Source organism: Elephantulus edwardii, unplaced genomic scaffold (assembly GCF_000299155.1).
Source record: "Elephantulus edwardii isolate Elephantulus edwardi_28Jun2011 unplaced genomic scaffold, EleEdw1.0 scaffold00297, whole genome shotgun sequence".
NCBI classification, from domain to species: Eukaryota; Metazoa; Chordata; class Mammalia; order Macroscelidea; family Macroscelididae; genus Elephantulus; species Elephantulus edwardii.
The window spans coordinates 1,131,598-1,146,859 of record NW_006400047.1 but is presented as its reverse complement, the minus strand read 5'-3'; the positions used below and the strand labels follow the sequence as shown (position 1 = coordinate 1,146,859).

The 15,262-nt window shown below is 37.9% G+C and overlaps 1 protein-coding gene across 1 annotated transcript in view; it reads left to right on the top strand.

The window, feature by feature from the left end:
- The window catches only part of UGCG (UDP-glucose ceramide glucosyltransferase), a 38,136-nt gene that overhangs the window by 13,711 nt on the left and 9,163 nt on the right, over positions 1-15,262 (top strand). The window contains exons 2-4 of the mRNA XM_006900846.1: positions 9,789-9,930; positions 12,695-12,797; positions 13,519-13,620. Coding sequence (XP_006900908.1) covers positions 9,789-9,930; positions 12,695-12,797; positions 13,519-13,620 — 347 coding nt within the window. The remainder of the gene's footprint in view (positions 1-9,788; positions 9,931-12,694; positions 12,798-13,518; positions 13,621-15,262) is intronic.

Below are 15,262 nucleotides of genomic sequence, written 5' to 3'. Positions count from 1 at the left end.
AAAAAGTGGCTCACGCTGTGGGAGAAGGATGGACAGTCTCCTTCCATGCAATTAACTGCCTCTGAGAACCTTTCGGAGGGTCAGCTATGGGTCGGTTCCGACTCTCCGGTACACAACACCAAGCTGCAAATGATTGGGGGGAAATAAGCTTTGTAAAGGAGACAAATGAAAACACTACCTCTGTCGGTGGAAGCTCTGGTGTATTTTGTAGGGAGTTGCACTGCTAAAACAAAGGCCATGCTGATTTGAACCAGTGGCTGCAAGGAGGAGAAAGATGGATTTCTCTGTGGATTTCTAGCCTCAGAAACACATCTGGGGGGAACAGGGAGTGGTGGACAGCTATGAGTTGGTGCTCATGCTTAAAGAAATTGCTTGAAATAGTTTGACTTGGAATTACATAGTATCCAAGAGTTACTTGGTATTAAATTTGATAACCAAGTTGGTGCTTACTCGATGGCCATAAGTTTGAGAGTTTTTCTGAGCCATATAGGAAGTTCGTTATTTTTATGCCTAATGCAGTCCTGAAAGTGTTCTATAAGAAAATGTCTGAAAGCCAAATGGATTTATGTTTTATAAGGGGGATTCTATTTTAGGAGAATGAAAGATGTTATAAGTTCTAAACTGTGGATACTGTGGTTCCTGATTAACTGAGATGTTCTATCATTGAGAGCTAGGGCTTTAGGAGTCCTGAAATGTGATGGGATAGCTGACTTGTGGAGATTCAAGGGGTATCAAAAGCGACTGATCTTCCCTCTGGAATTCTTCCTACCAGAAGGTGGTTTTGCTTGGAATTACATAGTATCCAAGAGTTAGTTTTACATTGTATCTGCTGCAGGGTAGAAATCTTGCTGGGTCCTCTTGTTTAAGGCTGACAGCCTGACTCCTCAGCAGAGTCAGTGAAGGGCAGAGGAGTGTTATGAACAGCCGCATTGTCCAGAGACAGGTTCTGTGGTTAAAGGAATAGAAGGAAACCAGTACTTCCATTCAATTTCTCCTCACTGTAATTAATTCAGTTCCTCCTAATAGGTACTTTCATTTACCTAAAAACTGATGCTAGTGACAAAAATAGTCCTCATTTTCATAATTGTATTGTTTTCAACTTTGGGACAATAGCTATAGAACTTTGTTGTAAAGATAGGGCGTAATTTTAACAATGGATATAATGTTAGCCTAAATAGCAGACATAATTTAAGCTTTGTAATAAACATTGTGACACTGATGTGTCAAATGCAGTAATGGTTACATATGGGGACAGTGTTTGATGGAGCTCTCAAAACAGGCTTGGTAGCAGGAGTGGCATCCACTTCTGAGGTAGCTTGCCTCTGGAAACTCAATGAAATTGGAGAAACAATGAAAGTTGTGTGTTCAGGACTTCTGTTCAGAGGGTTGTTATGCATCATCTACACCTCTACGGCACTTAACAATAACAACAAGAACAAGTGAATTATGGTTTTATGTTTTGATCTGACCCAAATTCTGTGTTTTAACTAAGATTTGAGGCTTTTGATAATTTCCCTTGACCCTTTTATTACACTAAAGTTGTTTTTTTACTCTAAAGTTGGTTTTATATTTTAAAAAAATTCTCTATTACATAAATATATGTGAAATAATCTTTAAAAGTATTTATGAGTTTCCCGTCCTCCCATTTTTGGGCATGCTGTTTATCAGTGTTCTCAGCATCCCTCAGTACGATAGATTCAGAGCAGTTACATTTAGTTAAAAATGGTCTTAAAATTAGTGGTTTTGCTTTTTCTCTGCTGATGATAAGAGTATCATTGGATATTTTGTGGCTTCATCTCATCTGTTTCTCAGTACACTCTGAATTTCGTACTTTTGTACATTACAAAATAAACCCAAGCCAAAACTGAGCTAAGGAAGCCCAGGGACACTTTTGAAGTAACCTTCAAAGAGCTCGAATAGAATTCCAGGCAGTTCTGGCCCCAGCCTCTCATGTGATGTTACAAAATAACCAACAAATACAGGGATAAAGTATCTAGAAGTTAAGTTTCTCCAGTTGCCCTGAACCTTAGCTTCTCATAATTAGTAACATCTACATTGCTTTGGAGGGAGCCCCCACTACTGTTTTCACAACTTTTCCTTTTTCTCACAACCCCTTGCACTGCTTCTTTACAGGCTTTGTAGTTTCAGGCCAGCTCATAACTTCTGATATTTCTAAGTCCCTGCCACAACTCTCTTCTATTTTGATTGTAATGTGTTCTTCCAGGGTCAGTGGTTCTCACTTGAGAGTTTGTTACTGTTGTGTGCTTTCAAGTCAGAACCAGCCTATAACTGACCCTCTAGTAGGTTTTCAGAGGCAGTAAATAGTGTAGGAGGAGTGGCTGGTGGATTTGAACCTTTGGGACTGCAGCTACCAGAGCCATCAAGCAGCTTCTCATGATTGCATATAATGAGATGAGAAGAGGCACACAAGACTGATAGTTGCAGAACAGACTGATGTGTCAAAGGGTTCTCATTGGCTGCTCTTTGAGATAGTAGATAGCTAGCCCTTTCTTTCCAGCCCATCTCGGGCTACAGACCTATCCAGATCAAAACAACACACAAGCTTACACTGACAGATAAGTGTGGTAACCTCACTCACATAAGGTGTATTGGCTGGAAATAAAAATTGAGTCTGTCTTACAGAGGACAAGAATTCTACCATTGTGGCAAGAAGCTGCACTGCGGTCCCAGAGGAAGATGGTTCAAATCCACCAGATAGATACTCAGCTGGAGAAGGAGAGGCAATCTCCTCCTGTACCAGTCAGATCCGATTTGACGGTACACACCAAACTCGCAATTCTTGAGTTGATTCTTATTTAAAATGGCCCTATAGTACACTACAGATTTTTCATGAGCACAGTTAGGTATACTGGGATTCCTCTTCTTCTCAATGTTGTCATAGTTTGTTATGATCCACAGTCAAATGCCTTCTTTGCATAGTCTTTAAAAACTGTTTAAAAGGGATATGTGATTAGGTATTATTGTCATGACAGGAGTCAAGAATGAAGGCTGCATAGTGGAGTGGACTTGGGGGAAGGGATTATTATAACAATGAAAGAATTTTTCTTTTACTCTTCAAAGAGAAGAGCAAATTGAGGGGAGGGAAGGGCAGGCAGGGAGAAAAGTGCAACAGTGAATGGAAATCCTCAGTGTCTGTAAACTTTTCATTAAAATTAATAATAATTAAAAACGTAAAAAAAATAGACATTCTTTCAGCCTGGAGTTATCTGACATTCACAAATGATATCTCTGGTGTCCTGGCCTCATCTAGACCCAGCTTGAACTTCTGGCAGTTCTGTTAGTGTACTGTTCTTGCCATTTTTGGATAATCGTCAGCAGTATTTTGCTTGTATGCACTATTAATGTATTGTTTTGTAATTTCCACACTGCTGGATCACCTTTTTTGGGATGGGAACAGATAATAGATCTCTTCCATTATAGATCTTAACCTAGACCAAAATGCTGTTGTCTGAATAGAGCAAGGATTCTCTGTTGGTTTAAACTAAGAAAAATGTCTTATCAGGGTTGCATCTTTTCTCCATATCTGTTTAATCTGCATGCTGATCGTATAATTTGAGACACTGGACTCTGAAGAAAAATGTGTCATCAGGATTGGAAAAAAGACTCATCAGCAACCTGCTTTATGCAAATGACACAACCTTGCTTGCTGAGGAGGACTTGAAATGCTAACTGAAAATCAAGAAATACATTTCAACAGCAAGTAAACAAAAATTCTCACCACTAGGCCAATAGGCAACATCACGATAGATAGAGAAAAAATTACCAATGACTTCATCTTATCTGGAGTCACAGTCTATACACTTGGTACCAGCAGTCAGGAGACTTACTGCATTGGGAAAGTCTGCAGCTCAGACCTCTCCAAATTATTGAGGAATAGTGATGTCAGCTTGAGGTCTAAAGTGGGCCTGATTCAAGCCATTATCTTTTCAATAACTTGTTAAGCATCTAAGAGCTGGACAGTAAATAAGCAAGAAATGATGCCTTTGAACTGTTGAAGAGTGGTGACTATCCCATGGATTGCTAAAATCACTTTCTTGGAGAAAGTGGAACCAGAGTACTTCATGAAGACAAGGATGGCAAAGCTTTACCTCACATACTTTGAGCATGTTGCTAGGAGAGGTTATTCCTTGGAAAGCGGGACATCATGCTTGGAAAGGTGGAAAGTGGGCAAAAGAGAGAAAGACCCTCAACCAGATGGATTGACACAGTGGCCTCAAGTAAGTCAGAAATGAAGTGATGAGGATAGCAGAGGATAGGATGGATTTCAGATCTCTTCATGGGATTGCTATGAATTGTACTCGATAGCACCTAACAACTACAACACAGTACAGAATAGAACTACCTCATACAGTTGCCAAGTTTATAGACCCTTATGGATGTGCACTGCAACATCTGTTTCCAATGGATGAGCTGGTAAGTTCACAGTTAAGTTCACTTCACTACTACTGCTCAGGGCTGTGCTGTCATTACATAGGGGACTTTAAAGTACTGCTATTTGAGTATTACCCATGGGGTTCCTGATTTAATTGGTCTAGGCATCAGGGTTTTGGTTTTTTTTTTTTAAATCCCTAGGTTATTCTGATTTGCAGCCAAGGTTGAGAACTTCGGCCCTAGGCTGTTTATCCAGTTGTGTCCTCCACCTGCCACCACCTGTTGACTTCATTTAATTCTCCATCCAGCCCAGAACCTACAATTCATCACTTCGTTATCTTGTCCTTTGCCTTCCCTCATATCAACCTGCCCTACTATCCTGAATGTATCTCATAATTTATAGCTTCTCAGCTTTCAGAATCCCACAGAGAGTAATCACACAGCCATGTGGACTGATACTACCACACATTCATGGTTTCAGCTCTCAGCCAAGCCTGCAGTGGTATCTGGCAGTTCTCTATTTCTATATTTAGCACCATCATGCATTACTGGCAGGGCTTCTAAATCTTCACTTGCCTGAAACTCCACCCTTAGTTTTGGCAGGTGATTTAAAGTCCTGCTCACACTGTAGATTCTGCCACACCTTTAATTGTCTCTACTTCTCAAAGCCTCATCAATTCTAAATTTTTTACTTTCTTTGATTCTACTTTCTTTTCAGTCCCTTTGCTGCCTCTTTAGTTTGCCCACCTATCTATCTGCTCCTCTGAAACTCTTCTAATAATTTCCCTTCCTTTAATCTCTCCTGAATTGACTTTAAGTTTCTCCACTTTAAGTATAAACTATAATTATTGCTGTTTCCTTCTACTCTTGCCATTTACCCAATACCTGTAGGAAGAGCTACAAGTCTTTCAAGCCTAGCCTGTGAAGCTAAGAAAGAATTTATAGCATAAATGAGTCTTACACTAGACCTTTTCCAACTTGAATGTGCCTGTGAATCACCCGGGAAATCTTATTAAAGTGCAGGTTTTGATTCAGTAGACTGGAATGTGTGGGCCTGAGAGTGTTCATGTCCACCTTCTTGGATGATGTGAGTGCTGCTGCTCTGTGGCTAATGTTGAGTAGTAAAGTCTTAAAGGACTGCCTCCTGGGAGGAGTTCGATGTGTTCCTTCTTTTCACTCTCTGAACATACTTTTTTTAAATTAAATTTTATTAATTTTAATAAATGTTTACAGAGATTTTGGATTTCCATTCATTCATAGTTGCATTCATTTTTCTCCCTGCCAACCCCTCTCTCCCAGTTCACTCTTCTCTTTGAAAAGTAAAAGAAAAATTCTTTCATTGATATACAATCCCCCAATCCCCCACCCCCCACGAGTACATTCCACTATGCAACCTTCATTCTGGACTCTTGTCATAACCATAATACCCTATCATATATTGCTTTTAAATTGTTCTCTCCCGCATCTGTTTCAATGTATATACATAATTTATCCACCTTTTCTCAGTCTCACCCCAACCCTGATGTCCCATTCTACAACAGTGGCACTATGCAGTATTTGTCCTTTTGTGACTGAGATATTTCACTTAGCATTTAGGATCACCCATTTTGAATAATATTGCGTAAGTTCCTTGTTTTTCAGTGTATTTCCATTGTGTGAATATAGCAGAGCTGCTCTGTCCATTCATTTATTGATGGGCACTTAGGTTGTTTCCAACTCCTTGCTATATTGTGAACAAAGCCATGATAAACATGGGTGTTCATATATCTGCCTGGGTGAGTTATGGTTTCTTTGGGGTATATTCCCAGTAGAGGAATTGCTGGGTCAAATGGTATCTCTATTTGCATCTTTTTGAGAAAGTGCCATACAGCCTTCCACAGTGGTTGCACTCTCTGAACATACTTTCATTCAAGTCTGTATCATACTGCGTTACTATATACATATGAGAGAACTGCCTTTCCCACTCAAAGCATATGACAATGTTGATGCTGCACGTATACATACTGGAAATAAGAAAGACTTCCAGGTTCTAGAAGGAAAGAGGAACTGCAAAGCAGTGATTCTTACTTGTTGGCTAAATTTAGACCCAAGTAACAACAGTTCTAGATTGGTGAGATGTAACATGATGAGTGAATTGTACAAACATAAAGTTAAGCAAAAGAAATCAAACACAAAAGAATATATCCTACAAGATTCTGTTTATATAGAAAATGAGAACAAAACTATTCTATATTGTCAAAAGTCAGAATAATGGCTGCTCTTGAGAAGAAGGTAGTACATAGAAGGAAGCATTAAGATTCTGATAAGACGGTTTCTTGATCTGTGTGCTGGTGCCATGTAGTGTGTCACTTGAGAAAATTCCTTGAGCCACACTTAGGTGTGGTTTTATATATGTTAGGAAGTTGCACTGACAACCCAAAAACATGTGGTTTGAATCCACTAGTTGCTATGCGGCAGCCTCTGAAAACCCACTGAGGGTCAGCTATGACTTAGTTCTGACTCAACTGTATATAACAATAAAATGCAGACCTCCAAAAAAAACCCTATAGAAGGTCAAGGCTATAAACCAAATGAATGTATGATAGGAAAGTAGAACAGGGTTTTTAATGTGGAGCTTGTAAAGTAAGGAAGTTCCGTACCCAAGTTCTTACCAGAAACTTGCTCAAAGCCAAGAGTAGAAGTCAGGAAATCCTATGTCTTGTGTGGGTGTGATAGACTTAGATCTATGTGGTCTGCGTAACAGAAACTCTGACCCAAGAACCTACAAAGCTGGTCTGAAACCGGTAAACGTTATGGAATTCCATTTGTGCCACTCATAAAGCTGATAACCTTGGAGGATTCTGCCACTCAGGCCACTTTTAAAATGGGCCATTGATCACCTTTTGAGAAGTACAGTTGAAAATGAGTGAATATACATATTGTGTATTCTACAGTATATACTTGGAATGTCTGAAATGCCTGCCATCATTATTTGTGTGGCAGGCAAAATTTGTATATTCTTGTTCCATCTTTCTCTCATTCTCCTGAAGTCTAAGCACTTTTGTGTCTTTGCTGCTATTTTCTATGCTGTATTCTCGGTTAATTTTTTTCCCCCCTAATTTAGAGTTTACATCTTCAGTTCTCTTTTTATTCTATATACAGAAAAATCTGTGATTTTATATTTTTATTTACTTCCTCATTTCGATGATCACCATTTTAATCCTTAAACATCTGTTTGATTCTTTTCATGTGTTCTTGGGTAAGATACATCATCTGTTTCTTGCTCTTTGTCTTGGGTGTTGTACAGACACTACCGGCCAGTTGTGTGCATTCTAGACCTCAAATCCATGTGGTTAAGTATTCTCAGGAAGACTTTTCTCTTAATCCACTTCACCTAGGACTGTCCCTTTATGCTTGTGTGAGTTCTTTTTGACTCCTACACCTTTCAGGGGCATTCAGGTTTATACAGGGTTTTCACACGCAGATTTCTCATCATTCTTAGTTTTGGGGCTTCTTTCCATCAATAGGTCACCAGGCACCAGTGATAAGTGCCAGCTAGCATTCACTTACTTTGAAATTTATTTTATTTCTGGCTTTGGAAAGAGTTTCTCTTATTGTCCCAGTATTTATTGACACAATGACCATAATAATGACCTTGAGCATGACAGAGATTTGACTTTTGTGAGAATAGGGCAAAGCATTGATCTGTTGTTGGTCACTGGGTTCTCTGAGTAATCGTCAAGTCAACTGGCACCCAACAAAAACGTGTTTAAGACTCCACAGTGATCTATACTGTCTTGGATCGTCTTCTCCAGGTGTTTAGTGATTTGTGGGAAGTGTGGCTGTGTGTTTTTAGTCATACTCTTTCCATCCCCTCAGTGAACTTTGTAGATCACTGTACTTTTAACTCATCTGTGGCAAAGGATCAATCCTTTAAAAATTCCCAGCCTGTCTGTCATGGAGTGATACTTTTTGGTAAACTATAATAAAAAGAAATTGCTGAACACATGCTTGTGCGTCACAAGAATGACAGATCGCTGCAACTGCAGTAAAAGCATGTGGCCACACCACCCTCTGACTAGAACTGCTTTAAAAGGTGCACCTTCAGTTTTATGGCATTTGCTTGTTATTGGATCAAAGTTGATATTAAGTGTTTTTACTTTTCCATTGTGGGTATTTGCTCATAGCTACAATATTTGAATGGCCTTATCTGAAACCGTAGGCATTTGGCTACAGTACACCTCAACCTCAATATCTGAGCATTAACCTGTGAGTTAACTGCTGTGGGTGATAGTACAACTATACTTTCAGAAGTCTTTCCTAGGTTAACAGTTACTTTTTACCACATCTAACACATTTCTTTTTATCAAATCAGAGATACATTGGTATTGGTATGTTTTTTCGTTTTGTTTTCCTTTTTGATTGGGTCTCATTGGTTAGTTTTTATACTGTTGAGTCAGGACTATCAGTCCGGCTGCTATTGATGGAGATACTGAAATGAGATGTTAAAAATACGGAAGAGTGTATTCCTTCTGATCCTTTATAGATGGCTTTTTGTTTGTCCTCGCCTTTCATTGGGGCTCTGGTGGCCTAGTGGTAAGAAGCTGTGCTGTACTCTGGAAGGCACCAGTTGCTCTTGAAGAGAAAGATGGACAATCTTCTCGCATATGACTTACAGCTCTCAAAATCTGTTGAACAATCAACTATGGGTCGGTTCCGATTTGCCATTACACAACACAGCCTTTAGTTGCTGCTGTGTGCTAAGAGATTTGCTTAAGTAGGAAGGAAGCCTTTAGAAACTTCCCTTAGAAACTGTGCTGAATGGCATCCCTTCCTTTATTGTGACATTAACCAGCTTATGTTCAGTTGTCAGTAATACACATTTTTTTTGCCATTAATTTTGTTCTTTTTGTTTTGTTTAAACCTTTAAATTCTGTTCCATCTCAGTTATTCAAGGAATTTGATTACTAGGAATTCAGCTGGTTAGTCCATTTTCTTTGCAGGTAAATTGAGGTTTCTTGCAATACTATGCTGTTTGGGCTCTTTGTTACAGAAATTCCTCACAAATATATGGTCATCTCCTTTGTATTTTTCTGGTGCAAATATGGAAGTTCGTTCTCCCTTAAGTTCTTTTCCACTCGTTGACAGTTTGAGAAGGATGTGAGCTAACTCTCTCATTCGTTTCTCTATCATTGTTTCTAACTTCTGGAGCAGTAAACAGCAATAAGTTTTGGCCTTAACTGGAATATTAATTTTGCTTTGTTCTAATCTTCCTACATTTGAAATTTACCCTGGTTCTCCCTTTCTTCAGTTTCGAGTTTCCTCTTTAATTTGTTGACAGCTTAACTAGGTCTTAATTTGATGTAATACTAAAACATACTCTTTAATTAATTTATTGTGTATTGTTTGTATTTTAGCCGATTACACCTCAACAAGAAGGCAACGGACAAACAGCCATATAGCAAGCTTCCAGGTGTGTCCCTTCTGAAACCATTGAAGGGAGTTGATCCCAATCTAATCAACAATTTAGAAACATTCTTTGAGTTGGATTATCCCAAGGTAAGCACAATGTTTCATGGACACATACAAGATTTAACAGCTGGTGCTTGTTTTTGGTGAGACAGTTGCTGTGTTACCTGCCCTGAAAAATGTCTAAATATCTTGAAAATCCACTTTTTTTTCTTGTTAATACTTACTCCTAGAGAACATATAAGAATAAAAAAGTAATACTAATTTTCCACAAAATTGAGTGGTCCTTCAGTATCACAGTGTTGTTGTATACCCTCGAGTCAGAACAATCATATAGCTGACCCTTATGGGTTTCCCAAGGCAGTAAATTGCCCAGGAGGAGATTGCCTATCCTTTTCCTATGGAGCAAATGGTGGATATGAACTGTGCACCTTTGGGATTTCAACATAGCTTCTTATCAAGAGTTCCCCATGTGTACAGTAGTCATTTGTAAATAATTTAAGATACTATTACTCATGTAATGTGATTAGTTAGTATATATTAAAACAATGAAAATTCTTCTCTGTTTTAAGAGGATGTTTTGTCTTCCTATATTAAAAGATTTACCATCCTAATGCTAATTAAGGCTAAATTAGTGAGAATTTTCTTATATTACTTAACATGTAAATCTAATTTATACATCTTAATTTAGTCATAAAGATAAAAAAGTAGTATTCATGATTGTTACCATTTTAGATGTCCAGGTTTTAAATACTAGAGAGCTGAGAATTGCCTGTTGGTTAGGTTTCTTGGTGTTGGCTTTTTTTCATTTAAATAAAATTTTTATTTTATACTGGCTTACTTACAAAGTTCATATACAATGTTTTTCACACCATTTTCACACCACATCATTCCCATTTTCTTTACCCTCTTGTTGCTTAGGTTTTAATATCTCTCATTTTTAGTCTTCCAATTGCTTCACCTTTTGAAAGAAAAGAAAATCATTTTAATGGGAAAAATGTTTCGAGTTAGCATATCTCACAGTGAGCTAAGCCATTAGAGCTCAAAGCGGGGGAGGGGGGAGTGCTTTCATATATATTCTTGGAAAATGTAATAGTTGATCAGCTGAAGATGCAGAGGTGATTATCATAGCTGAAGTGAAGGTTCATAGTAAAGGTTTCTGATTAAATCTAATAGAGTACCCTGAACATGTGAGAACTGGAATTCAGTGGGACTGACTGTCCTTGTTTTCTGTTGACAGGATACTATAAATATTCTGGCTTGGTTTAGTAGAAAGAAAATTGAATTTTCTTTCTCTTGACAGCTTTCTGTAAATTCCAGCTTTTGCAGGGTTTCCCCGTACTTTAGAAAATACATGGGATTCTATTTCTAATTGAAAGATCTCTGGTGACTTATTGGTTATGAGTTGAACTGCCAGTCAAAAGGCATGCAGCTTGAATCCAGCAGCTGTTCTACAGGAGAAAGATGGGCAGTCTCCTCTCATACATTGTAGTGCCCCTGAAAGACTTCTGGAGGGTCAGCTATGAGTCTGTTCTTCTGACTCAATGGTACACAACAACAACAGCTTCTCATTTAGCAGTTACATGTTTCGTTCTTACCTTTTTAAATTTAATAGAAAATGAAGCATTTCATTATAATCAGAACATATTTTTTTTTAGTTTGAAGTGAAGAAATTAAGAGGTTTAGCCAATGAAAATTAAAAACTTTAAGCTTTGCTTTCTACTAAAACTAGACTTCCTTGCTTATGCTCATAACACCATGTTTCTAAATACATTCTTATGTAACCCAACATAGTTCTACGCATGACACCTAGCTCCCTCCACCACCTATTAAGTACATTTCCAGTATTATATTTTACGAAGTTATCTTGTGTTTGGGGGTTGGGATACAGCATTAACTTGTTTATTCTGTTATATAGAGTTGCATTGGATATAATATTTTCTTTTACTCTATTCCCTTATACTTGCAAAACATCATACGTTATGAAAGAACAGGAACAATGCTAAGTTTGGATAAACGAGGAGTTTTTTAGAACAATCCTGGCAGAACAGCTTGTGACAGTAGGAGAGCCCATTGTTACTTTTACCCTTTGGGAAGTCAGTTTTCACTGCTAAGGTCACTACCTTTGAGTGACTCAACCAAAGGTGGTTTTGAAAGTTTAGTGGGAGAATAGCATTGAACGAGTGATTCTTTATAGGGTTTAGGGAAATTATAAGGGTGTGGTAAAAATGGTGCCCTTCCCACTTTCAGGTTTTATCTGGTCTCTCTGGAAATGTAATACCTGTGAATTTGGTTCAAGATCAAAAGAAGACTTATCAACCAACCACCTGCGTTATGAAAATGACACACCTTGCTTGCTGAAAGCAAAGTGGACTTGATACATGATTAGTATCACCTTCATCAAATAATATTCTGCTCCAATACAAAGCTTGTAAATGACAGAGGGTTTGCTTATTTTGCTTGCTCTCTGTGTGGCTTAGTAGACTTCTAGGCACTTAGTATTTAGTAGATAGCATTTAGTAGATAGATCTTCATCAGTGAGGAAGGGCATGGAGAGCTGTGTGATCCAGTTGCATTACTAGACCATGGCCATATAAGAATGACAGGACTTCAGCTGTGGGTGCTTCCAATTTTTTGCTTATTCCTTCTGCTGGCACACATGCCCCTGGGCTGGAGAACCTGCTCTCAGTCAGAGCAGCTCTTGTTATTCCAAGCATTACCATCTATTATAAACATGCTCTTAACTCTCCTACTTGGTGTGTACGGTTGCTTACTTTTGCAGTCAGTGCGTAAATGCCAGTAAGTGATTATTTTTTAAAAGAACCTAATTGACATAAATATGTTCTTTGGCTAGTATGAAGTACTCCTTTGTGTACAAGATCACGATGATCCAGCCATCGATGTATGTAAGAAGCTTCTTGGGAAACACCCTAATGTGGATGCTAGATTGTTTATAGGTAAGCAGTAAGCTCTTAGTAACCATTTTACTTTTTAAGTGTCAGTAACTGTCTCTACTACATTAAATTGTAGGTTAAGATGCTATCCTCTTAGTGACATTATTAGCATGTTTTAAGATTTTTGGCACAGTGAAAGGTATTTACCCTTTTGCAAAGACTCACATAAAAAAACCAACCTAAATTGTTATATCTGTAATGGAAATTTGAGAGTCTTTTCATTTACTTGATATTTCCAATGTGTAGCTTCATTCCCCCCACCCCCTTTTTATGGTCTTACTATGATTGAGAATGTTAGAATTCACTATTATATAATAAGAGACTCCCCCTTCCAAAATGCCTACCCATTTTTTCCCAAAGATTTGCAGAGATATATTTGGCACTAAATGCTGATGTATATTAGTCTCTGCAAGGTAATTCAAGGGGGGTGGTGGTTATTAAGTGCTGTCGAGTTGTAGATGACCCATAGCAACAAAAACCTGAGCACTTGTGTAAATTTCTTCATTTCTCCAAGTTCATAAGGATTCTGGAGGCAAGCTAATTCAAGGGTCAACTATATAATTCTTTAAAAAGAATAATTGAAATAATAGGGAATGTAAATAATAATGTGAAGTATGTTAATAATTAAAATGTGAAACCATGTTTCACTTTCCTACGAAGTATCTGTATAATAGTGTATTCACTGTTTTGTATATCTTTCATTTCTGTACCTTTACATTTTTAGGTGGCAAAAAAGTTGGCATTAACCCTAAAATTAATAATTTAATGCCAGGATATGAAGTTGCAAAGTATGACCTGATATGGATTTGTGATAGTGGAATAAGAGGTGAGGTGTTTCTTACTTATTTTATGAGGTTATTCCTTGATAAATGCCAGAAGTAGTCCGAAAATGTAGTTAGCAGTTCTTTTTGTTTGCTTACTAAAGAAATTTATCTATATATTATTTCATGATAGTGTCGAGTTATAATACTAAGATTTTTATCTCTTAATCCTAATCTAGATTTGCATAAAATGTTTGAATTTTTAAGAGAACATACAAGTCATATATGTCATTAGACAATATAAAAAAGTCTCTTGTGTACCTTCTCCCTTATTTTTATGATTCTCATAAAATAATGTGTTTGTGTTACCAGTAAGATACTGTCTCACACAAAGAGATAAAAATCAGTAGATGCATGTTTTACTAATGTATGTGTAATTATTAGATTATATATTCATCAACAACCTTCATTGTGTGAAGACTCAAAAACCTGCTTAATGGAGATGACACAACTTTACTTGTACAAAAGTGAAAAGGACTTGAAACACTTGCTGTATAAGATAAAAACTACAGCCTTCAGAATAGATTATATCTCAACCTCAAGAAAACAGTGATCCTCACCATAGGGCCAACAGTTAGCGTCATGATAGATAAAAGATTGAAGTTAGCTACCGTTTCATTTTGTTTGGATCAACAATTAACACCCTTGGTACCAGGACATCAGGAGACATACTTGGGCAAATCCACTGTTGGGGACCTCTTCAAAATACTGCAGAGCAATGATGTTAGTTTGAAGACTAAGGTGTACCTCACTCAGGCCATGATCTCAGTCATGTGCTATGCATCAGAGAGTTGGACAGTGAATGAATAAGGATGACAGAAGAATTGATGCCTCTGAGTTGTGGTGCTGGAGAAGAACATTGAATGTCCCATGGATGAGACTAGAACCAGAGTTCTCCTTGAAGACATAAAGCTTCATCTCTTGATACTTTGAAATGTTGCTAGATGAGGCTTTTCCTTGGAAAGGGTCATCATTCATGGAATGTTGGTGAGTCAGCAGAAGAGAAGATCCTCAAGGACATGGATTGACACAGTGACTGCAAAAATGGGCTCAAGTGTGTAAGGGATGATAAGGATGTCACAGAACAAGGCGGGGTTCAGATCTGTTGTTCATAGGGTCACTATATGTCATAATCCCTAGCAACAATAGTTGACTTCTTTCTTAGATGATTTTAATTACCAAGTGTTAGTGTAGTTGATTAATCTTTAGGGTATAGTTTCCCAAACTCCACATTCTTTTTTTTTTTTTAACAAATTTTTTAAAATTTATTTTATTTCATTATTTTTTGTGTGTACCGTCAATCTGACTGGTACAGGAGGAGATTGTTCCTCCTTCTCCAGCAGAGCATTTGGTGGATTCGAACCGTGCGTCTCTGAGATTGCAGTTGCAGCTTCTTGCCACTAGCACATTCTTGACATTTTATACTAGACAGTTCTTTATTGTGGGGCTGCTCTATTCATGCTAGGGATGTTCAGCAGTGTTTGCCCTCTGCCTCCTATATACAGGTGGTGGTTGTTGTAGGTACCAACAAGTTGTTATCGAGTCATTACTGACCCTCCAGGTTTCCAGAGGCTGTAAATCACATAGAGGGAGAATGGCACATCTTTCTCCCTGGGAGCAGCAGTACTCCTCATTCCTTCTACTACT